A 24,960-nucleotide genomic window follows, 5' to 3' on the forward strand; every position below is an offset into this window, starting at 1 on the left:
ACATGTGAGCGGTTAAATGATTAATCATTTAACCAATAATCCCAATGATAACCAGTTCTAGCTTACCAGTATCATTTAGCATGGGGCAAGATGCAGTTTGGCAGGAAGAGGGGTGGGGGCACGGGAAGCCATATGATGGCCCAGCAGTAACTAGAAGGCGGGAGGGAGGAGGGAAGGAGGGGACTATTACCTATAGCTAGGCTCTGCAGACCCCAGTGCAGCTGCTTGCAGCCTCCCTGCTGCCTGCCACGAGCAGCCTGGGCTCTGGGCAAACCCCTGCTGCCCACTGCAGAACCCTGTCTGCTCGTGATAGGCAGCGGAGAAGCTGCAAGCAGCTACCGGGGTCTGCAGAACCTGGCTATTTAGTACTAATCTCCTTCCACCTACCAATTTATCATTTAACCGTTGTAATTACAACAGGTTAAATGGATATTTTTATTTAATCAGTATTTACATCCCTAAAGTAAAACTACATAACTGGTAGATCCTTGTAGGCAAATATTACTAATTGTGTTCCTTTTCTGTATGTATTCTAATTTAAAATAGCTCTTTTATATATTTGCTCTTATTAGATTACAAATCGAGAGAACCCATTGTCATTTGGTGTTTCACTTCAGAATCTCAGTTTGCAAGTAAGTAAAATTTAGACTTAATAATAATATTCAGTAAAAAGGTAATATTGCTAGATTAATACTCTACACTAACTTGGAATATATTTTATAAATTAATATGAATATAGTTGTTGACAGCTTGCTATTTTAGGAAAGAGGTATTATAGGATGAAATTTTGCATAATAGTACAATACGAGCCTGAAATGTAACAAAGGTTTAAATTGACTAATCCTTGCAGGTACTGGTTAGCCAAAGGCACAGCAAATGCTACAATAACCTGAGGAAGTTGGCAACTCCAAGAACTTTTTTTCTTTTGTTTTTTTTTTCTGGCATCTGTACTCCTCATTTTAATACATTACCTGTCTTTGGGATTATTGAAAGGACATCCTTGCACCCTTCCTGTATACGTTATGGGTCTCAATCCTGGCCCTAGGTTTCATCTCTGAGGAAGGATTCATGCCTTTTCTCAACTAAATTGAAATAATGGAATTAGGTTTATAGTGTATATTTACTATTTGCTTCTGATATTTGATCATGCTAATATTGGAACAGAAAGGTCAGTATGCATCTAGTGGATTTCAGAATAACTTTTCTGTATTTTTTCTCTCCAGACAGCAGATCAAAATTGGAATCCATGTTTACATGATGAAACTGCCAAGCTGTTCTATAAGGTAAAGTATGATAACAACACAGTGTCTATAACAAACTGTCATGAAAGAATGCATATTTTATGAAACCTAAACTTGAGAGAGAAGCTGAGCATGTGAGGAGTATTTGAATATTTACTATCAATTAGAAAATTAATTTTAGTGGAAAGTTCTGGAAGATCAATCTGTTTGACTGTAAAAATTCTGCTTGGTTTTCAGATTGTACGACTTGATAACTTTTTTGCCTACTGGAATGTGAAGTCTCAGATGTTCTACCATGGTGGTTATGATGAATCTTTGGTAGGTCTTATCTTTGATAATAACGACATCATATTTGAAATCTTACTGAATATATTAGATTAGTATAAACAAAGTTGAACCACAGTGTATTTAGGCAGATCTTATGTTTTATAAAATGTTGAAGATGAAGTGTGTGTGGCCTCAATGCAAACTATAACTTTTCTCTGTCTAGCCATGGTTGTTTGAAATTACACTGCATTTTGTAGGAGGAAGTAGTTGTTATGCTCGCTCATATTGTTAAAAAACAAAGTTTTGTTTTTTTTTTAAAAGGACTTGTTTAATTTCACTTAAGGGCAAGCATCTATTTCTAGCAAACTAATTCAGAGGCACTCTTTCTACAAGGCACATTTTAAAACATTTTCAAATTTTATATAAAGTTATTTGACTGACATGGAAATTAAGTTCTCAAAGTTGATTTTATTTTATTTTTTTAATATAGAATAATTTAAAGCAAGGAGTTGCCTGCCAAAATATGATTCCAGATGGTTATGAGTTTGGTAAGTGGCGGTTTTCTCTGAATGTACTTTTTATTTCACATGTAATGCTTAACAGAACTCTTTAGTTTTATGAATATTTTATACTATACTAAGAGTTTTAAATAAAGCAAAATGCTGACTACTAATTTTCCATGTCCATAGATCAGATTAGACAGAACTTTCCAGAAACCTCTGTCACTTCTGTGAAGCAAGGGGGACTAGGACCAGGACCCATCTTCCCTGTGCTCACCACCCAGCCCCCAGAGTTGATGGCATTTGGTCCATGGGAATCCTCATTGGTCAGGAAATTTGGCAGTGGGGGAGCAGTGGCAATTAATACTTCTGGCCCCTGCCTGGCTTGGCTGGGTGGGGGCTGAGCCATACCCCTTCACCTTTCACCCCCTTCCCTTCCTATAGCACAGGGGTGGGCAATTATTTTGGGCAGAGGGCCGCTTACTGAGTTTTGGCAAGCCGTCGAAGGCTGCATGACAGCCGGCCAGGGGCAGATAAATATTAATTTTCTAAACTTTTTAGAGGCCCCGCAGGCCAGATAGAATGGCCTGGCAGGCCGCATCCAGCCCGTGGGCTACATTTTGCCCACCCCTGCTATAGCATCAGCCCTGCATGCTGTGAACAGATTGGCCACTGCACATCTGGTCCACAGGACAAAAAGGTTGAGCACCTTGTGATCTAGAGGGTATTCAAAAGAGGCCCTTACAGGTTAACAGGTGCTTTAGGGCAGGGGTTGGGAACTATTCTCTGCCATGGGCCACTGTTTATGACCCAGCCCTCTGCCAAAAGGAGTAAATCTCTGTCCTTCCCTTCAGGTGTACATGAACCTCTATGTGTGTTTACTCATCAATTCAGGTGGCCAGCAGTGATGAAATGGGTTAGATTTGGGTGGGGGAACAGAGCAGGCCATGCTGGGCAGAGGGAGTAGATAGAGTTCTGAAATCCTAAGGACCTTGGGGTTGATCTTGGGTTTCTGTGAAGGGTATTGGTGGAACTTGGCATGCTGTGGGACTGTGGTAGTGCCTTACTGGTGCCCAACCAGAGTATGTTGCTCATCCCCTGAGCTACTGTGGACCAGATCTGGTCTGGAGGGTAATGGTTGCTCACCACTGCATTAGGGAACCTTCTAATTAGCATCCATTGATGTCTTTGCCTCCATCTTGGTACCCCTCCCAGCCCTGGACTCTAATTCAAGTAACAGAAGAAGGGCTGTCTGAAATATTTTCGTGGCTAGGACCTACTGTAGTAATGACTTGCAGTAGTGACATGCCTTCTGCCTCTTGACCTACCTCCGTGAACTGGTGATCAGCATTGCTGCAAGTGCCCCCTCAGAGAAGCTGTCAAAGAGAGGATCACTAGTCTGCCATTCATCAAGGACATGCCACGTTGTTTAGTCAGTTTCTGGAGGGAGAGCTCGGGCAAGATGGTAGGGACTTTGATTTTCTATGGTCCTGTGCCTGCAATGCTATGCAGTACCTTAGGAAGTGCAACTGCTGCTATAGTTTGTCATAGTACAGGGGTCCCATTGCTCCTGACTGCAGCTCTCATTTGGATCACCATCACCTCCTGAGTGAAGACCTGCCTGGAGAGGTTCCTGAGAGAGGTTGAGTGAAGTACACCAGTGACCTTTCAGGGAAATTGCAGCTAGGTCACTTTGAAGGGGAACACCAGCAAATGCTTCCTGCCTTGAGGCAACTTTACCTGGTTTGCAGAGTGGTGCTCCATCCACCAGGCCTGCCTCAACTAGCTCCTGTTCAATGGAGCCATCCACTATGGCCACTGGGACAGAAGCTGGTGGAGCTGCTTCTATGAGAACAAGACCCTGCCCATGACCTGTATAACTGCAAACCCCATGCAGGAGCATGGCAATTTTGCTATAATACCCTACAGGATTGGCTGGTCAAGGCCTGTCTTGGTGTACATAGGGACAGTTGCTGTAAACGGCACTAACTAGGTTGTGACTAACAGCTCATTGCACCCAGATATTGTTGTAACCATTGACAGCAAAAAGATCTTGATCATCAATGTGACCATCTCCTTTAAGAACTGGTGGAAGGCTTTCACTGAAGTCTGGAAAGAGAAGTTGACTAAGTACAGCCAACTGGCTAGTAACCTGAAGGAGAAGTGTGTAAGGTGACTGCAGGAGTTCATAATCAGTACACATGGTTCATGGGACCTGAGTAATGAGAACATTCTGAGAGTGCAAGGTGCCATGGTGCTATTTCAAGTTGATGAGGTATTAGACACCATCAAATGGTCATGGGAAGTTTTGTTGAGCACATCATTGGCTATCATTAGTATGAAGTCAGCCAAGGTTATCTGACAGAAGTTAGAGTTGGGGGATAGACTGAAAATGGCACCCCCTCTTTATGCCATAGCGTCTAATAAAGACCATGAGTGCTACAGAGAGTACCTTTACCCTTGGCAAACATAAGAAAATGTAAAGAAAATAACCAAGAATGCCTCTACCATCCTACAGCTATATACTAATATGGTTACCATGTGCTTGGTTCTGACTCATACCTATAAAATATGGAGAGAAAAAAAAAAATTAACCCTGGGCATATGTAGGTTGCATGTTTAACAATGTGTTAAGATTGCTTCACCATCCCACAGTTACGTATGTACCAATATGATTTCTATTTTTGGGGTCCTGTTCCCCTCATAACTCTACTGTATTGTACAAAATGTTTAATTTTACCATTTTCTTAATCAAACATTTAAATTTGATATGAAATAACCTCCTCTCCCAGGTTTCCATGTATTGTTGATATGGTGCTAAATAAAAGCTCTGTAATGTATTAAAAGTATGGTTTCTGGAAATAACTCTTTTAGCCTCATGTGGAAGAAGAGTAGAGTAATGGAAGTGAAAATGGAAACATGGCTATGCATAATAGATTTTTTTTGTGGTTTTGGAATCTGTGAGACTTAATAAATGGTCATAAATTCTATTTGAAATTTAAGGACCTGTCTCAGTTTTAGTTAACAACTATTCCACATCCAAGGCAACTTGCTGGAATGGATAAAGTATCTTAACAAATGTAAATACTCACAAAATGCGGTTAGGGTCCTCCGTTTTAAAAGTGGGGCCCCTGACAGACATTCACTTTCAAGATGTGATGGGATCTAATCTTTAATCCCAACAATTGTGCTTTTTGCCATGTTGCATGTGCAATTTTGGGATTGGGAATTGGATCCCAATTGGTTCATGAGCCCAAGCTCCCCCTGCAACAGGAAGATGAAATCAATCAGCTGATTGTCTGTTGGGGATGGGAACCAAACTGGTCCCTGGCCCCAGCTGACAATCAGCTAAGTGCACAGGGAACTGGCATTGGGCTGCAGCAGCCTGAGGCAGGGCTCTCTGTGTACCAAGAACTGTAAAACCAGCTGTGCAGCATGCAGGGTTTGAAAGGTCCTGGATGGCCACATGTTCAATTTAAGGCATGATTCAAATGAGCCACAAAATGATTCCATCATATATGTGGAATAACTATGTGGTTTGTTTACTGCATTATCATGCCTTAAGTAGACTTAAATGTGTGTTAACCATGTCTTAAATGTAATGTGTGTTAGGAGACTTCTTTATAATGTGTTCCTGTAATTTTGAAAATACATTTATAATGAGATTCACAAATCACCTTCAAACCATAGGATTTATTAAGTTAATTGAATAATAAGTACAGTAGCTGAGTATAGGTATTCTACACTTTCAATCATGGTATTTGGAACATTTGTTAAAGAAGGCCTTCATTCTGCAACTGTACCTTCACTGACATTTAAATCTGCCTATTGCAGAATAAAGGCCCAGTTTGTAAAGAGCACATATCTAATATAACTGCCCTGGGTATTTAAACACCTATCAATTACTTCTTCCTCTGGTAGTTGCCTACTTACTAGGTAAGGTCAATTTAAAGATTTACTAAGAATTTGACCGACACTTGTAACAGCAGCAGATCAAAGAAGCAGAGCTAGTCAGAAAATGAAAACTATTTGACTATTTTTTCCCCATTTTTAAAAATATTTACTTTTTACATTTTCTGGCTAGCTTAATTTAAAATGTAACCTGATGTATGAAAAAATGTTGCCCATAAGCAGTGAATAGTTTTACCTTTATTCTGTTCCTGCAAATTAAATTACTATGGAGTAGGAACTATTATGGTATAATAGTTGGTATAGTGAAGTGAATTTTACAGTTGAAATAGTTTCAACTATATACTAATAATGTAGCACTTATCAGCATATGGAAGGCAATGTACATCACATTTTAATTTAATTTTATTTATAGTTTAATTATTGAAAACCCTGCAAAGGGAAATATTGAGGTAAATTCTTTTAAAGAAATTCCCATTGGCTCTTGGCTTGTTACTGTTCAAAATGAGTACTGCTTATTTAGTGTTTAAGCTACATAAAGGAAATTTGAGAATTTTTCAGTGGAATAATGCATAAATTTTAGGCTATACTAAATAATTAACTGATTGACTTCAGTTTCTCGCACTTAACTTTTCTTTCTCCGTTTTTGTTTTCTAGTATTTCGTCCAATTTCAGCTAAAGCCAAACTCCGTATGAATCCTCGATCTGATTTTGACTTTTCTTCACCAAAAATGGACTTGGATGTAAATTTACAGGATATAGCCATTGAATTTAATAAACCACAGGTAACATTTCTTGTATGAAAATTATTTCTATGACTTGATAAAAATATTAGCAGATTGACTAAAGAAGCACTTTTGAGAACTATTAGAATGAGCCTGTTAAAACTTTTGAGACCATTCTCGCTCTCCTTGGTGTAAATAATACAGTTTTCAAAATATTTTTGGTTAATATTTTAGAACTGTTTCTATTAATAATAATATTTTGTACTTGTTTTGTTTGGCTAGTACTTCAGTGTTATGGAGCTCCTTGAGTCCATTGATATGATGACCCGAAACCTACCATACAGGAAATACAGGCCTGATGTTCCTTTGCACAACAATGCCAAGGCATGGTAAGACCTTATAAAAGATTTTAAAATATACTTTTATGTTACTTACTTGAAATAATTACCTAGAGGTTGTTTTGCAATTGTTAAAGGAGAGCATGGTTTGTGAAATTCTTAAGCCCCTAGCACACCTTCATTTAAAGGCGCCATGGGATCTGATCCCTGTTTCCAACAATTGTATCTCCTGCCATGCCATTTTAAACTGGTTGCACATGTAGCACCTATGCCATTTATGCTGTACTTGAGGTAGGGCTGGCTGCGATGTTGTGGGGCATGTCACAATTCCTGCGCCAATCACTTATCCCTTGTGTTGCAGGGCACCTCAGTGCCTGCTCCTAGAGAGGAGAAACTGCCAGGGAGAGAGCCCTGGCAGAGCCAATTGAGCACAGCTGCGGGTTGCCAGGGTAACAAGCACAGCTGTGGGTTCCCAGAGCAACTAAGGGGAGCCAGCTGCCTGTAGGGGGCAGGGCCTGGCCCTTATAAAGCCCAGGGCTGAGGCCAGGCTGGCAGTTCCCTGCCAGCAGCCAGAGAGGCAGGAGCTCACGGGACTCAGATACGAGTAATGCTCGAGCAGGCTGAAGGATGGTGGCTCTGTGGCGCAGGAGCTATGTTATTGCAGCCAGGCGGCCTTAAGTTAAGTTACAGCCAGGAGGCTTGTGTTTTGTTTGGTTAGTGTTGGTATTACACCGGAGGTTTGGGTGAGGCTGTAGGGGTTGGAGGAGGCCTCATTGGGGACTCACAAGGGAGTGTGAGGCCCCGGCGCCAGTGAGGGCGCGCTAGGCCCTGAGAGTTACAGGGCAGTGTCGTGAGGTCAGTTAACCTCAGAGAGGAGCGGCTGAGCCTCATAGGTACCCCATGGGGGTGGGGTGCCCCAGCGCCAGTGAGGGCGCAGTCTAGCGCCAGGAGGGCACATTATTCTCACAGCACCAGTGAAGGCGCAGCTTACATGCCAGTGCAGGCGCAGCTGGCAGTGAGGAGCGCAACCGGTGGGTTGTGGGCGCAACCAGTGGGTGACGGATGGGGGACACAGACCCCGGGTTGTGTGAGGGGTATGTAGACCCCAGCCCCAGAGAGAGGGGCGATTTTATCAGGGAGCCCAAGGTGGGCCCGGCGAGCCCCAAAGAGGGGGAGCGCCATATTGGTCCATTGAGAAGCCCAAGGTGGGCACGGCGAACCCCAAAGAGGGGGAGCGCCATATTAGGAAGCCCAGGACGGGCGCAGCAGACGCCAGCAAGGGTGTCACTTGCGGGGTGCATAGACCCCAGCCCCAGGGAGGGGCGATTATTGAGGAGCCCTAGAGCGGGGCGATATTGAGGAGCCCTAGAGTGGGGCGATATTGAGGAGCCCAAGAGGGGCCCGATTGAGAAACCCAGGACAGGAGGAGCGAGCCCGGTAACAGGCTAGCACCGCGGAGAACCCAGGACAGGGGAAGGGTGCTGCGGTGGACCCAGACAGAAAGGGTTAGCAGTATAGCGTCCCAGGGAAGGGCCAGGTGCTGCGGTGGCCCCCGAGAGGATGGGGAGTAGCAGCGCGGTGAGCCCGTACTAGAGAGGGTAGTGGTGCGGTGGGCCTAAAAGACCGGCGGCTTAAGGGGATGTCCCAGAGGGGACTAGCGTATTATAGAAGAAGGGCCCGGGAAGCGGGCGTGCAGACACACCAATGTCTTTCACATCAGCGAGGCTTGAGGCGTGGTATTAGGGGTGGTAAGAGCCACATGCAGCCCATAAGGCTGGGGTGCCTGGGGAGCACCCATTACACCGGGAGACCCCAGGGGGTCCAGGAACACACGGGGACAGAGGTCCCGAGTAGCCGTGCCCAGGGAGCCATAGGCAGCCTCCCAACCTTATATTTACCAGCAAGACGTGGCGGGCGAGAATAAGAGGGTGCCTTGGGCCGGCCTTGACACGGAGCGAGGGACCTCAAGGAGATCACGGCCCTCCTGAAGGACCCCGCCGTGACACCTTGCACTTCAGTTTAACTTGCTGCTGAGTACCCAGAGCCTCTTGCCCTTTAATGGGCTCCCCTCTACTTGCCCACCATGTCTTGATCATCAGTAGTTACTGATAGGAAGGGAGGTTCCTCCAGAAATAGGGGAGATTCTCTACCCCTGGTACTGGGGCGGTTGACTTGAGCCTCTGCCTCCCCTACACCCTGTCCATTCGCCAACCGGGTTCAGTTGCAGCTGCCGTGACATAATAGGTTGCCACACACGATGCCCCAGCTTGTTTTCACCGCTGCCTGAAGGATGATGCTGGTGTCCAAAATACTTCCTGTGACAGGGAGCATCTCTCGGAACTGGGTCTTCTTTCGGCCTGCCCACCTGTCGTTACGGGGAAATCTGCCCAGTCTTGCCTGCCAAGGCTTTGCTGTTGCTACAAACAGATGGTAAATATGGGAGACTGCCCATTACATGCCCTGATGCCAGGGGGTGACCAAAGCTCTGTTCCTTCCCTGCGCTACAGCCCATGCCTTGCAGATGGCATCCAGGTTAACATTACTTCCGGTCTGAGACCGTGCGTGCGCACGCACATGCGCACCTCTGGCATACTGCCTGTTATCATGCCACACTCCACTGCCCCGCTCCCCCTTGAGCGGCCCCTCTTGGGCCATCAGACTTCGCTACACTCATACTGGCCTTGCCATTCAGAACCTTCGGTTCCTGTGAGTTCACCTACTCTACGTGGTCCAGCCTTGTGCCAAACCCTGGGCTAATTCTGCCCCAAGCCTTTCACCAGGCACAACTTCTCATGGAGCTGGCCCTTGCACTGTCCTTCAAGTTTACTCCCATTCAACCCTATTCAGTGCACCCCTTGGGCTGTCCTTCAGGCCTGCTCCCAACTTCAGCCCTACTCCGTCCCCTCACATGCACAGCCCTTCAGGCATACTCACACTTCAACCCTACTCTGTGCAGGGCCTCCCAATGTTCTCTACACTACCCCCTCTGGGATCTTTCATCCCTGCTGGGCTCAGGCACCTACACATGAGCATACCTGGCCCCACTACTCCCCCACCTGCCTCCAAAACCCACCCAAAGATGGGGGCTGGGGTTAAGGCACCCCTCCTCACCTTTCACCGGGGAAGTAACTGGCCTGGCATTTCCTGGGGTCTTCCGCACCAGCACAAGTCCCACCAGGCAACCCTTCCCCAGCAGGGTGCAGTTTTAGGTCATGCCCAGGACCAGGAGCCTCCAAACCATCCCTATAAGCTCCTGCCTTTACCTTCAAGGTTGTTCCTGCTACAGTTCAGCTAGGCAATGTTTCTGTCTCCCCTGGCAGCAGCAAACTGCAGCCTTTATATGCCTTGTGTTCAAAATGGCTGCCCTCATCAAGCACCTGGTAGCTGCCTGCCTCTGCCCTTAATGTGGCAGGCACCCAAAGGTGCTCTGCCACACTTCCAAAGTCTGAGAGCTCTGGGTATCACCCCTAGACATCTTAGCACTCAGCTGGTCCTCTTGGAAGTGCTAGAAGCAGCCAAGTGGGATCTTCCCACATTGGCTCTACACTCAAATTAAATCAAGGCCACCTGGCCCTTATTACCGGGCTGTGGGCCGTATTGGGATTCTACCATCTCAGTAACAAAAATAAAGGAAACCCCGGAGCACTTCAGGTATGGTGCTGCGGGGGGTGAGAGGTGGGGAGGACTCCGTGCATCTGATGTTTGAGCTCAGTCCTGAGGCAGGTCCCACCAATTGGCTGGATGCCTTGCAACTCCTGTCTTTGGGGGTAGGAACCCCTCTGGGTTTCCTCTGGTCTGGCTTGGTGGTAGCTCTCTGGAATCCTTGTCAGGTCCCACCAGATCAGCGGGGGAGCTCCTTGCTGCCTGTGCTGCAGTTGCTCCCTCCGCGGCACACTGAAGCTCCAGATGCCTTTTTTAGGTGACATCCTCAGTGCACCCTCCCACATGCAGGGAGAGTGTGCTTTTAAAGTGGTGCAGTAGAGACGCACATGCCTCCGCTTCTGGGACTTGGTTAGCTGCAGGTGAGTGGAGCCAACCCTTAGCCCTTTCTGGTACACAATCCCCTGTTGACTGGGGACTGTTGCGGAGGAATCCACCCTGCTTCCGGTGCAACCGGGAGCCTTGTCACCCCATGTGGCGACATGTGCCATGATTAATACTTTAGTTGCAGCATAAATGTAATGTATGGAGGGGCCTTTACTGAAAGTTTTGTCTGTCTACTTTATTAATTTCCTAGTTCCACACCCACTTCTAAGGTTCCAGGAGCTAACTTGAAGTTGGAATGCATTGTTTTATAACAGTGCATTACACTCAAAACTTATATCCCAGATGCTCTTGGCAGCTCTAGTGAAGATGGTTATAGGTTGATTGATTTGATTCTTGACTTTTTCATGAACTTTTCCCCTTATCTGGCTGGCACTCGTCTGTGACTATAATATAATGGGCACCCATAGACAAAAATGAATTAGTGCTAGCTTTTCTTCTTGCATTATATCAAGACCTATGCTAAACCACAGTGGACATGATGGCAAAACTACCTTTTGTAGTTTATCTAGCTACCAAAATTGCCCCCCTCTATTTCTTCCCTCCTCAAACCTCATGGCAGTCTCTTTATTCTCTTAGGTCCACAAATTTAAGGATTTTTGTTTATCTTTGTGTAAATGTGTGCTCAAGCTTGCTCACATGCTCTTTCTAGTACATATTTTATATATGTCTTCAAAGTTCGCAGCTGGTGTCTTAAACAGTGTGTTCTAAACACTGCTAAGTCTCTTGTGTTTTGTTTATGAGATTTTTTTGATCGAGTCAACTTACTTTCTAGTAACATATAATTAATTTACGTTTTAATGTATCCTGCATTAGGTGGAAATACATTATTTACAGTGTCCTTGAAGTAAATGTCCAACCTAAGCTTAATATGTGGTCATGGGAACACATTCAGCATCACAGAAAACAAGTGAGGAATTACAAAGAGATGTATAAAATGAAGATAACATCAAAGAAACCCAATGAAGAGACTTTAAAATTTTTGGAAGTTAGTAATTTTCCATGAAACTTTTTACTTTATATTGACCTCTAAACTTGAATGTACCTAGCTAACTGCTTAGACTTAAAGGGCCATATGTTCACCAAATAAGTAGTAACATCCATTAAAACTTACAAAGGGCTGGGGTGTCTTGTGCAAGGGGTGGGGAGGGAGACGGGCAGAAGCATGGGAGTGACTGCATGGTATATGTTGTAGGTCATGGGGGATCCTGTATCCCCTCTCTTTCACTTGCCCCCTTCTCCGCTATATGAGCTACCCTGGCCTGAACCAGGTAGCAGCAGTGGTAAGATCTGTGGCCTCCGGCAGTGCAAGGAAAGCTATGCAGCAGCAGATGAGCTGCTCTGGCTTTAGCTTTGGCCTGGACCCAGGGCCAGTGCTGGTGCTGTCACCACTGCTGCTGTTTCCTAACTGGACTGGGGCCAGAGGTAGAAACTGAGCTGGGCCTGCCTCATAGGGTAAGTGACGGCAGGCACTAGGAGGGTATATGCACAGCAGGGTATGGGAGGAAGGGGTGTGCAAATAGTGGGACAGGGGGCAAGGCATCTGGGCCTGACCACTAGGCCTGTGCAAATAAGGACGTATTTGATTTGGCTTTGGCCAATTTGGAGGACAGTGATTTAATTCAGTCATTTGAATCTCTGTCCCCATTTGATTCAGCCAAACTGGATTTGGAGATTCAGTGCTGATTCGGTGATTCGGATTGGCTGGGGAGGGGCAGGCACAGCCGGGCAGCCGCAGGTTCTTCCGCAGCTCCTCCCACTGTGCGTGCCTCTCTCTGGGCGGGGGGAGCCGCGGGAGAAGCCCCCATGGCTGCCCTGCCCAGCCCTAGCCTCTGGACACTTAATTAAAAAAAAAAAAAAGCCCTGGGAGCTGGGGCAGCTCTGGCATCACTCAGCCCCAGCTCCCATGCAGTGTGCAATGCCCTGCCCAGCTGGGCTGTACCCGTGCCATGCAACAGCTGCCACCTGGATGCCAGGTGGGGGAGGCAGGGGGGATCCCCTCTGTTCCGCACTGCCCCGCACATGGTGTGGGTGGGGTCTGTCACCCTCAGAGGACATGTTCACCGCTGCCAGAACTGGTGAGTGTGGGGCTTTATTTTGTTTGTTTGTTTGTTTTTTAAAGTGCTGGGACTAGGCTAGGGCTGGGTGGGGGATGGGGCCGGGCAGAGCAGCCATGGGGGCTTCTCCTGCGGCTCCCCCTGCCTAGGGAGAGGCAGGCACAGCCAGAGGAGCTGCGGGAGAACCTGCAGCTCTCTGGCTATGCCTGCCTCTCCCCAGCCCACCTGAATCTTTTCCAAATCGATTTTTGCAGGCTTCGGATTCAATTTGGACCTTTTTAATGGGTCTCCCGATTTCGATTTGGATTCAGAGATTTGGTCGCTGAATCGGGCCAAATCTCCTCCAAATTGAATCGGGGACCAAAGCTTCGCACAGCCCTATTGGCCACCTGTTTCCCTGTCTCTGCTTTCCCTGCTGCAGCGCTGGGAGGGACAGATTGAAGATCCCGGCTCCCAATAATTAGGTTCTGTACATGGAATATTATATATCTTTTATAATTACCCATGTGTAGAATCTAATTATTGTGGGGGGGTGGTCATCTTAAACTTGGGTAAACATGGTGTATATTTTTAAGGACTTTTTTTTAAGTACTATGAAACTTATTTTGAAACAGTATCCTGAGTGGTCTGTCTTGTCACCAATATTTTTTCACCTAGCATCCAATCTAGAAAGCCCTACTTACATTACATTTATACTGGGTTCCTTGCATTTGTTTTTAACCAATAGAACCCTGTTAAAAATACATGCAGTTCTTTGTTTAGCCATTAATGTAATGGTGTTTGCAAATTTCTTTTCAGTTCACCTGGCTGTGTATACAGTCCCATGCATGGGGCATTACACCCTGCTTTTTTATGCGATTAAAAACAGTATTATGCATATGGGATAAGTGCATGATTTGTTTTCCTACATAACATATTGCCAGTCCTAGTTTGCTACCTATGTGTTCCTGTTGCTGCTCTTGTAACAAATATTAATTATCTGCGTATTGGTGCATACCTTGTTTAAGCACATAGCATTTTTCTGCCTCACTGGGTGCGTTTACATGTGCATTTACTGTGCAGTAAGTTTCTGTGTAGTAAGTGTTTTTTAGGCCAGCTGTTAAAGCACAGTAATGCTGTGTATGGACTGATTTGGGACTAACTTTAAGTCTTCTCTGGGCTGAAATTGGCTCTCTCTAAAAATGTATTCCATATAAAAGTGGAAAAGATTCTTTGAGGGCCAGTGACTGTTTTGGTTTCTGGCCAGAGTTTTGGCAGAGGAGGAAGCTCTAAAAATTATGCTTTGTATGGTGCGCTTTACAACATTTTGTTTGTATTCTTTTTTCCTCTCACAAAAATATAAAGCTCACAAATTCAGAATTCATAAAGATGCATATTTAACTTTGTCTCCAGATACATGGTACGTACAAAAATAACCAGTACATTAGACAACCACTAAGGATGTTCTTTTCAAATGGACAAAAATGCTGGAATGTAAATTAAAGCAAGGGTCAAAATGGAGGTGGGAATTATTTATGTGCAGGTGAAAATAAAGCTGTTGCAATAGACAGAAAAAATGTTTAAAATTTTCCAGAAAATGAGGATATGCTGTATGCCATATTTTGCTGTACCTTGTTAGGTTCAAACAGTTGAGAAAGTAGGAGCATGCAGGGACTGAATAAAATGGTTTTTGTGCTGAGTGTGGTGCCATCCATGAATAGAAAGGTAATTAGCTGTGTTAGTCAAACTTCAGATTAATGTGATTAACTAACTACCTCTTGCTGAAATTCTTTGCTATATTTTGTTTTTGTATACTTTTTTGGCATTTATCAAATTGAACAATTAAATAATAAAGTTCTCTTCCTTGTTTCCTAGGAATTTGAAAAGACATTGGACATCTTTAATATCACATTAGCCAGACAGCAGGCAGAAGTTGAGGTAAAACTATTATCATTAAGCTCAGAGAAAATAAATTAATATATGAAAGGGGTTGCCTTTTTATTTGTACATTTTACACAGTTATTTACTGTCTTCTGATTATTGGACTGATAGTCACGGTTGGGCCTAAACTCTGTTCATCTCTATCCTGAGTAGACAAGAACTTGGTGATGACCTCATAATCTTTTTTTAAAATAAGTGATTTGGGATAAATTTGACATCTTTTCAATTTTATACCTACAGCCCTTCCTGAAAATGTTTTGGGTAACTCCTTAGTTCACCTTTGTTATTTTCTGTGTTTCTTATCACCTTTGCTCCAGTACTGCAGTCCTCTCCCAGACCAGTCTGAGAGGGAGTGAAGCAGCCTGCCTACTTTCCAGACCAGATACTGCCAGTTGGGCAGCGTGGGCAACAGTGGGAAGCTGGGGGCTTGGGGAAATGGGCTTGGGGATGTTCTCTCTGAGCCCAGTTCCCAGCTTGCTGTCTTTGAAATTTGCTGTCCAGCTGGACACTGTGAGCAGCATTGGAAGCCCATAATGCTGGTAACTGGGGTGGGGGAGAGCTTCCCTCATCCTTGTTCTTTCTGTGTGCGCTGCCCAGCTGAGAACCCTGGCAGGGAGTGCAATTTCAAAGCCTATATGGTAAAAGGAGAGGGTCTGACTTACTTGTAAGCAATGTTTGCATTAGACTTTTTTTTACTTGAGAGAGTGATTTCTTGTCAATAGTGCAGTCCCCTTTCTGAAAATGTATGTGTTACACTTTACAACAGGGGCAGGTGAAGTCCAGCTCGCGAGTTGGATTGGGCCCATGGTCGACCTCCATTTCCCAGCAGCTCCTTCCTGTGTCACTGCAGCCAGTTTCCATGAAGACCTCAGGAGCAGCGTCAGCATTACAGTGCAGGAGCAGGGTTTCCATTCAGCTCAGCCTCAGCGCCACTGTTAGGACATGCAGCTGGACAGGGAGCTGTTCCTGGGCTGCGATCTTGGAGCTGTGACAGTGTGGTCCAAAGCTGGGGCAGAGCTGCAATCCACTGCCCACACGTCCCGGGCTGGGGTGTGCAGGCATCAGATTGTGGCTCTGCCTCGGCTCTGGACAGTGCTTTCACCACTGCAAGCCCTGGCTCCTGAGCAGCATTTTGCCCTGCCAGCAGTGCTGGAGCTGGTCTCCGTGGAAACCCTGGCAATGCACTGTTACAGTGCTGCTGCTGCTCCTGGGGTCTCCATGGAAACAGGCTGCAGTGATGTGATGCAGGCAGGGGCTGCTGGGAAATGGAGTCCAGCCACCAGCTGGATCCATCATTTTGCCCACCCCTGCTTTACAGTATGCTTCCAATACCTGCAGCTGGAATAAAAAAAAAATCTCACCTTATCCATCCCACCCACTTAGTGTATTAAAAAAATCTTAATTCTCAATTTTTAAGTTCCTGTGTAACATATGAATTAAATAATTACTTACTTTCTTCTGTATCGCAGGCAACCAAAGCTGGATTAAAGATTTACAGACCAGGGGTGAAACAAGCTGAAGATAGTTCTGGTGGCTGGTTTGGATGGATATGGGGCTGGTCAGGGGAAAAAGAAGATGAAAAGAAGCAACAGGCAAAGGGCGCAAGTATGTCCACTTAATAGTTGCATTGATTTTTCTGTGACCATAACATGATTTTATAGGAAAGGGGATCTCTGTACTAAAGAAGCTTTTTATGGGGGGTTAGGAATGGTTGGGGGGGGGGTAATACTGGTTTGGCAGAAGGCAAATGACTATCCTTAAATTTCTTTTTACCATTATCACTCCGAGATGGTGATACATGTTGTGAAGGTTCTAAATATTTTTCAATTTTTACAGTTCTTTCTTGGGTTTCTCTCCTCTTGTCCGTTTTTAGGAGTATTTGTATGGATCTGCTAGAGTAACGGTGCGGTTTGGTGGGAGCACTCAGCTAAAAAAGTTACTAGCAAGTGAATATTTTTATTTTTGTTTAATACCAGCTTTAATGGCCAGGTACACCCATTACACTTTTACTGATATAAATGATTGGAAAATGGTTTATACCCGTGACAGAACAGAAGTTTGGCGCACACTGACTTATTTAAAAATGGCAGAACCCAGTCTAAGATTTTTTCCCCTCTGCCCACCAAAGGGCAAATGTGCATTCTGTTTGCTACCGAACTAACTATGCTGCTTACAGAAAACGGCATTATTTAGATCAATTCTGCCTTGGGCTTTTTGAATATCTGTACATAGCCAGTGAGGTTATGGCTATGTGAGCATCTGTTAAGAACCTGTAAAGACTTTGGGATAGGGAAGCTAAACCAAAAAGGCTTGGTTTCCTGATACAGGTTAGGAAATTGATTACAGGTTAGGAAATTAATCTGTCTGGAATCCAAAGGTCATAATTTTGGAGAATTATTTTAATTACATCTTAGTTATATCAGATCTGAGTACCATTTAATTTGCTTTGCTAGAGTGAATAGAGACATTTAAAAACCCCGTAAATAGAAGTGAAATCACGGAAAGCCTTGATAGAAGTAGGAATAAATCTGAACTACTTCTAAACCTCTAAATTAGTTTGAAGGGTGAAGAGAGAATTAGACTAGCTACTAAAATATTTTATGAAACTTGAGGATATTGCATTTGTTGAATTTTTCTTCTAATATCTACTTGTTTAATAGAGTTTAAATTTCTGCCTAATGAGGGATTTAGTGTCAGATGCCTACTGTGTTTTTAAAAAATTGCAAAAGGAGCTCTACATATTGCCCTCCATTGTACTTCCCTGTGTCTGACAACGTTTTCATCATAGCTAGGGTGACCATGTTATTTTTAAGGAAACCAGGACCCTGCCTCCCCCTCCGCTTCTGGCAGGAGGAGCCTGCCACCCACCTCCAGCTGCTGCTCAGGAGGGCACCAAAATACAAGTTCTCCCAGAGCGCTTCACGCACACATGAGCAGCCTGTGGTCCCAGCAGTAGTCTCCCCACCATCTCAACCAATTCCTGCCCTAGGCAGGAGGTGTGGTGCCTAGCCTACTCTGTCCCCCACCTCCAGCCTCTTCTCAGGAGAAACCAAGCCAGGCAGTGCAGGTGGGGTGGTGCCAGTCCAGGACTAATGTTTCCATTTTCACCAACTGGCCGGGACACGAGGATGGCCTATGAAATTGGATTGTCCCAGGCAAACTGAGATGTATGGTCACCCTAATCCTAGCACACATTGTGATAGGGATTTAAAGGAAAGAGAATAGACAGATGTAATGCACTTCTGTAGCTGCTCATTTTATTTTAGTCTCTAAGGAGTTTTAATTTTCACATTGTTCTTTTAGCGTAAAGTCAAGCCCTAGGAAATTAGGGAACATCAGGAAAGTTCACCTGTGTAATCTTAAATTGGCCCTCTTGTGTGTATGCACTGAGGTGGTTTGATCATGTAACAGAAGACTATTTTTTCTCAGAAACCCTGCTTTGTTCAGTGTGCACTGTAGAGCTAGTTTGATAGTGATTCAGGAAGCTATTGTCTAGAGAGAATCTCTCTCTGTGGTTGGCAACCTTAGGTTGTAGGCCAGATTAACCCAGTTCAAATCCGAGGCAGGTGGGTGGGTGCAAGGACCTTGTCAGCTGGTGCTTTTCCCTGCATTGGCATGGGAAGAGCCACCCCCAGCTAGTGCTTCTGCCAGAAGCACTACAGGCTGTAGGTTGCCAGCCTCTGCTCTGTGTCCTTCACTGCAGAGATTGAAATATGTCTAGTGAGTCTAATTTGTAGAAGTGATGAACATATGTAACAGTAACTGTAATATGTTGCACGTTCAAAGAATAGTTCCAGAGTGCAAAACGTTTGAAGTACTCTGGAAAAAAAAATTCTTAGACATTTAAAATTTAATACCTGGAATAAATAAATACTTCTGACTTTTTAATCTCTGTGTCTCAGTTGCTTATCTGTAAAATGGGAATGGTTTTGCCCCATCTCTCATGAAGCACTTGAGTACTATATTGGTGAGAACCATAGAAAACTCTATTGGAAATCAAATTCGTGTCCAGAGTCAGGTTTGAACAGTGTGGTAAATGCAGTTGAGGGTCACACACTGAATAATGAGGAGAAAAAATATGGAATAACTGGTCACTGAATGAGCAACATCCCGTTTTATACAATGAATGAAAGAAGTGTACTGTAGAAAGTGGTTTGTCATATAATTACCATGTCATAATGTATATCTACAAAATAGACCAAATTAAGATGGCACAGGCAACCTTAATTCTATTATTTCCTAACTTCTGAGTGCTTGTTTTTTATATTCTTCATACTGTTGTTTTAATACAGCTTCTGAGGTTCTAATTTCTTAAGTTTAAAAAGAAAAAGGAACTACACAAAGAAAAATCAAAACCAAAAATTGTCATTGTATGTCTTTATGCTAATAGCCAAATGGGGCATCAGGATTAGAACTTTTAAATCAATAATGCTTAGGTTAATTGGTCAGAATAGCAGAATAGTTGGTCACAATCCTTTAGTGCAGTGTTTCTTAACCCATGGGTTGCAAGACTATTTGAAAGGGTTGTGAACAAACTTTAAAAATGGACCAACAAACTTTAAAAATGGATTTCCCTTTAAAGGAGAAAAACTTGGGAAACCATGGTTTTCCCTTGCAGGCTGGTAGAGTTCCAGCCTGCAAGGGGTTGCTGTGTTCCCCCCTTCCTCACACATGTGGCTCCATGCCCCATACACCCACCCCTTGCCCCACATATGGTGGGGCTGGGAGCAGGGGGGAGCAGGTTGGGAGTAAGGAGCGCTGGGTTGGAACTGGCCATCCATGTTTACAAATGAATCCTGATACGAAAAAGGTTGAGAACCGTTGCTTTAGTGAACTAGTAACTGAGTGGCAGTTTCACAGATGTTTGCTGATGGCACAAGAATTTGTAAGACTCAGGAAACTTAGGTTGTATTCTAGTCTCCCAAGTAGACACACGTCTCCTTTTCTTCCACTTTGACTTCCATCTCTCCACCTATTCTCTGTTCCAATTTTGCCTCTCTTCCACCTGGTTTTTTTTTTCTTCCTGATCCATTTTCCTTTCCTATGAAATTGCAGTCTCAACTCCTCTTTCCTAGTCCCAGTCTTATCACTTTACAGCTCTTCATTTGATCTCAGGATTTTTTCCAACAGCCAGTTCATTCCCAGTCCTCCCTCATTTCCATTATCCACCCTGCTTCTACTCCAAATCTCCTTGTTCATCCATTATTCCCATGCTCTGCTCTACCTTTATCTCAGTCTTCTTGCCTAGCTAGTCGTAGTATCTTTCCCTTCCAACTCCTACCGCCAGCTTCATGAGAATCCTTTTACCAATCTGCAGCTTTTTCTTCCTGTCTAACCTCTGCCTTGGCCTGCAGCAGTAATTATAAGGAAAGCTCCTCTAGTTCTGTGCAGGAGTAAGCTAAAGGCATGTCCCTACCATTCATCTGCAGTGTTGAACAGCATTGCCCTGTGTACGTTGTTTCAAGTATGGAAGGTAATGTAGTTGCTTTAGTGCCCTCAGTAGAGCTCATTAGTCTGCCCACATTTGTCTTAGCAGAGTTTGGCACGTACAAACGTTCAGATAATTTGGGAAAATTTACCCAGATTTTTTTCTTTTTCTCTTGGTAGAAATGTACCCAGAGATGCCTGAACAGATGTTTGAATGCTGAGCCCTTATAGAGCAGAGAGCTTGCTGTGCTCACTCTATGTGTACAGGGTTCCCCTGGCTACATATCTCAGCATGCTCTGCGTGTTCCCTCAGTGTGGCCAGAGACAAATGGCACAAGTGCAGAAGGCCGACTTGACTGGCTTACCCAGACTGCCTGTCTCTCTCTGCAGCACAGCTCTCCTGGCAGTGATTCAACCCTGGTTGTTCCCACTTAAATGGCCACTCCAAAAGAAAAGTTTTGCCCTGGGAGAAAAATCCTGAACATCTGTACATTAGTGGTTTTACCTGGGAAAGCAGTGACTCCCCCAGAGCAACTGAATGTTTGTACGTGGCCTTTATCTTCACATTTGTGTGTGGTGCTCAAAATTTCCTCTTTTGGGGGTGGGGTTAAGTTTTTTACTTGCATACAAGTGTCAAGCTTCTGTTTTTGTAGAATGGAGTAAATCCCCTTGAATAAATTGGATACTTCTTAGAGCAATTGGGTTGGGGGAGTGTGTGTAGTCCCCCAAAATTGCTCTAAGAGGTATCTAACCTATTCAAAATATTATTCAATTTGTATACATGTATCTATTTCCCCCCCCCCCCCCCCCCCCCCCCCCCGCAAATGTTTCCTGGGCAACCAAGTTCTGCGGACATTCCTCTTCCCTTCCCTTGAGCTTAAATCCGTAAACCTATAGCAGTCCTTGGCTCCTGTGTTAGCTAAACTCCTGGGTTTTATGGTTTCTAGCATAATAGGTCTTGCATAATAGGTCTCCTCCAGGAATACTCTTGTAGCTTTCATCTTCAAAGGGGGCTGTTTTATTGGCCTTGTTAGGTCTGCCAGATACTAAAATTGCTGATATCAGAGTTCAGCATTTTTTCTTTGTTGGGCAACCATATTCCATTTCTGTTTTCCCCATTCATGGAAGGTCTGGAACGGAATTAAACAGTAAGCACTTAAAACATTTTTAATGCAAATGACCCAGTACTGAAAACCTTACTTATCGAGTAACCAATGGAGATGCAATCAATAATTACAAAAATTAATTAAGAACATTTTTATAAATATCCCCATGTTTGAAGACTGTCAGGTGCTTAAGTATCTATTTCATAGGTAAAATTTTGATTTTTATTAAATATTTTTGTACCAAAAAAGTAGTTGCTGAATTACCAGTTGTAAAATTTTATCTAAACCAGCTGTTTGTAGTTTCTATACCACGAAAGCTATTTTCAGCTTCCAGTTTCTGAATTCTTCTCCTAACCAGTTGTAACCACTTGTTTTTTAGCTAATTTGCCTCATCCAGTCCAGGGTCGCACAGTGGCATTAGAAGCAAAGTGGCAACCCTGCCTCCTATAATTATTTTCCAACTTTATAATCCTTTGTTTTACATGAGGGTGGTTGTCTAATATTTCTCACACAACTTTGACAAGTGCTTTGTTATTTTTAAGTCTTGCCATTTTCTTATATCCTTTCTGTTGGAGGCCATCAGAACAAATTAGAGCAAGTTTTGTGTCTACAGTTCAGTACTTAACAATATTTGAAACCTTGATTCTGTGGACCTGGTCCTGAATTGCACTTAGTTTAGTGGAACTAGTAAGGAGGTCTGCAGAATCAGTCTTCTAGAGTGTACACCATTTATGATTGCAGAATAATTCTGTATTCGTTGTCAACACTCTGTCTAGATTGCTCCTCGGATCAAGAAGGGTTGTTATGTTAAGGAATGTTATATAATTTTATTAGTTGGTGTTATAAAGCACTTTTAATTTATGTTCATTGCTGTGTGCTTACCCTAGCTCTTTTGCATCTGTTTCCTCTTTAAGAACTTCCTCCTGTTGATTGGTGTAATCTAGTAATTTTTGCTAGCTGTAGAAATCTGAGTATATCTCTGTATATTGGTGTTAGAGTGAATCTTGGGGACTAGTTCAGTCAGAAGGTTTTACTTCCAATTAGTGTTTTGCACAGAAGTCTTTTTTTTTTTTTTTAAAGGAGATGTAGAATATTGTATTGAAGTTATTTTGCATGTTGCAAATGAATCTGTGCTGCATGCATAATAAACCTCTTTGTGGTATGGCAGGTCTTGAAGAATTGATGACACTTGAAGAAAAGGCTAAACTCTATGCAGCAATTGGATATAGTGAAACAACTGTTGATCCTACACTGCCCAAGTCAGTAAGTAAAATTCAGCTTTATTACTTGATTATCCAGCCTTTTGGCATGTGCAGTTTTATACTAGACAGCAATATGAAATGGCACAGAAGGATCATTTTTAAAGTTAGTTAATTTTTTTTTTTGTTAAATGTTTTGTTTCTCTTCCCTTAATTGAATGATTGTGAGGTTTTTATACCTACTGCCACTTCCTCAGAAAGTTCTTCTCAATTAGATATTATCAATTGATACATGTAGGCAAAATACAACTACTCCTTGCATAACGTCATAATTATGTTATTGAAAAATGCAACTTTAAATGAAATGATGTTAAGCAAATCCAGTGTCTCCACTGAATTAGTGTATATGGGAGGGAGGGGTTAGGTTCCAGGGAAATTTTTGTTTTTGCCAGACAAAAGACATTCTATACATATATAGTATATTTTTAAACAACTTAAACAGTAATTTTAAACAAAGAAAACAGGTCTAAGTCTTAAATAATTTATACAATCACGAGTTAGAAATGTTCAGGGAATACTTGTACCAACACAACGTAAACAACGATGGCTGCCACACTGAAGCAGGAGTGTCCCGTGGCTTATGTCGCAAAGTAGTTACCTACTAGCAGGCAGCAGCCAGACAACATTATAACTGAACATTGTGCAACTTTAAACAAGTATGGTCTCTAATAGATCAGCAATGTAATAATGAAATAATGTTAACTGGAACGATGTTAAGTGAGTATAAGTGTTAACTGTATGGATTATCAATTGATCAATGTATCTATTTACAGATCTGGTACTACTTTGCTATAGCAATGCCCAGTTTAGACATCACTAGATGCCAGATAATTTCTAGGTTGAAGCCTTTTGCACATTCTCTAAGCTCTGAAACTAGAATGATGGTGTTTAGAGAATTGAGGTCACTGTCAGGTGACAGTATGAGGATGGATTGTGTGCACACTTTTATATAAAGTAGACTTCATACGTCACCCTTCTGTGAGATGCTTACAAATGGACTTGCCTTCTGAAGGAAGTGACGCAACTGTGTGCTGCGGGTATGAATCCCCACAAGTTTAATTGTACAGAAGCCAGTCTCAAACAGCAACTGTTACTTGTAACTAAAAATCATTTTACTTGTTCCTGCTTACATAGTATGAAGCCATAAGGCTCTCTGTAAAGCTGTTAAGCATGTCCATATCAATAAGGGAAAACCAGGAGAAACCTGAGTTGATAAAATTTGCATTAATTGACCTGAGTACAATGTTCACACAACGACCAGGTGCACAGGCAATAAGGTAAGCCTTCTACATTGAACCTTCTTTATTCCATATAAAATTTTTATGGTGCGTAGTATAAATCGGGATTATGGCCTAGATAATTTTTTTGGATAGTGCATAGCTTTCTCTTATTATTATGTTGTCTATTATAATGGGCATTTCAATGTGATTGTGTTTTAGTGGGTAGAAACAGTTCTATCAGTTACTGACAGGAGGTTAATCATCCACTCACTCAATTCTTGAGTATAGGCAGATGTAATAGTTGTCAGTGTCACATTATATCCGTATAACCTGTTACTATGGAGCTGATCAATCTTCATACTTCTGTAGTGATACAGGTGCAGCAAAACTGGTGAAATTTAAATTGTTTCATTCAGGGTTAAAGTTACAGTAGTTTAATTAACTTGTAAAGGAGCATGCATATGTAACAGTAACACTGTAATAGATGATGGTGCTCCCAAGGGGCAACTCCCCAGCCTTGTTAAATATTTGAAACCTGATAAAGCAGCTAAAATGTATGTTTGTCCATAGCCTCTGTTATCTTTATCTTCCTTTAGAGCTTTTGGTTTACTCTTAACTTCTCTGCTGCAAAACTTAATTTAGACATGTAATTAGAGCTCTGAGAATTTAACTCGAGCAAATGCATGAATTTGCATGCTTTGAAAGTACGTTCATAGTGCATGTATCCCCAAAATGAATATGTAGTTCTTAAATCATGTTATGGTGTTCAGGAAGCATGTTTTAATAGTGAGAGTCCACAAATCTTGCATGTGAATAGATTGGCAAATACCTTTTAGGGGATTGTATTTATTGAAACATTGAAATATGGGAAGAAGGCACGCAGCCATAACTGCATGATTCTTATAGTTATATATACAGTCTCTATACCTAAGCCGAACATTACACTC

General features: G+C 43.2%; 1 protein-coding gene across 2 annotated transcripts in view; it reads left to right on the forward strand.

The window, feature by feature from the left end:
- The window catches only part of VPS13A (vacuolar protein sorting 13 homolog A), a 177,331-nt gene that overhangs the window by 23,694 nt on the left and 128,677 nt on the right, over positions 1 to 24,960 (forward strand). For both annotated transcript variants that reach the window (XM_059724804.1, XM_059724803.1), the window contains exons 7-17: positions 573 to 632; positions 1,224 to 1,283; positions 1,479 to 1,559; positions 1,999 to 2,056; positions 6,575 to 6,702; positions 6,925 to 7,031; positions 11,841 to 12,012; positions 14,936 to 14,998; positions 16,471 to 16,606; positions 22,703 to 22,797; positions 23,928 to 24,070. In XM_059724804.1, the coding sequence (XP_059580787.1) occupies positions 573 to 632; positions 1,224 to 1,283; positions 1,479 to 1,559; positions 1,999 to 2,056; positions 6,575 to 6,702; positions 6,925 to 7,031; positions 11,841 to 12,012; positions 14,936 to 14,998; positions 16,471 to 16,606; positions 22,703 to 22,797; positions 23,928 to 24,070 (1,103 nt within the window). The remainder of the gene's footprint in view (positions 1 to 572; positions 633 to 1,223; positions 1,284 to 1,478; positions 1,560 to 1,998; positions 2,057 to 6,574; positions 6,703 to 6,924; positions 7,032 to 11,840; positions 12,013 to 14,935; positions 14,999 to 16,470; positions 16,607 to 22,702; positions 22,798 to 23,927; positions 24,071 to 24,960) is intronic.

This window comes from Alligator mississippiensis, chromosome 3 (genome assembly GCF_030867095.1).
Source record: "Alligator mississippiensis isolate rAllMis1 chromosome 3, rAllMis1, whole genome shotgun sequence".
Classification (NCBI taxonomy): domain Eukaryota; kingdom Metazoa; phylum Chordata; order Crocodylia; family Alligatoridae; genus Alligator; species Alligator mississippiensis.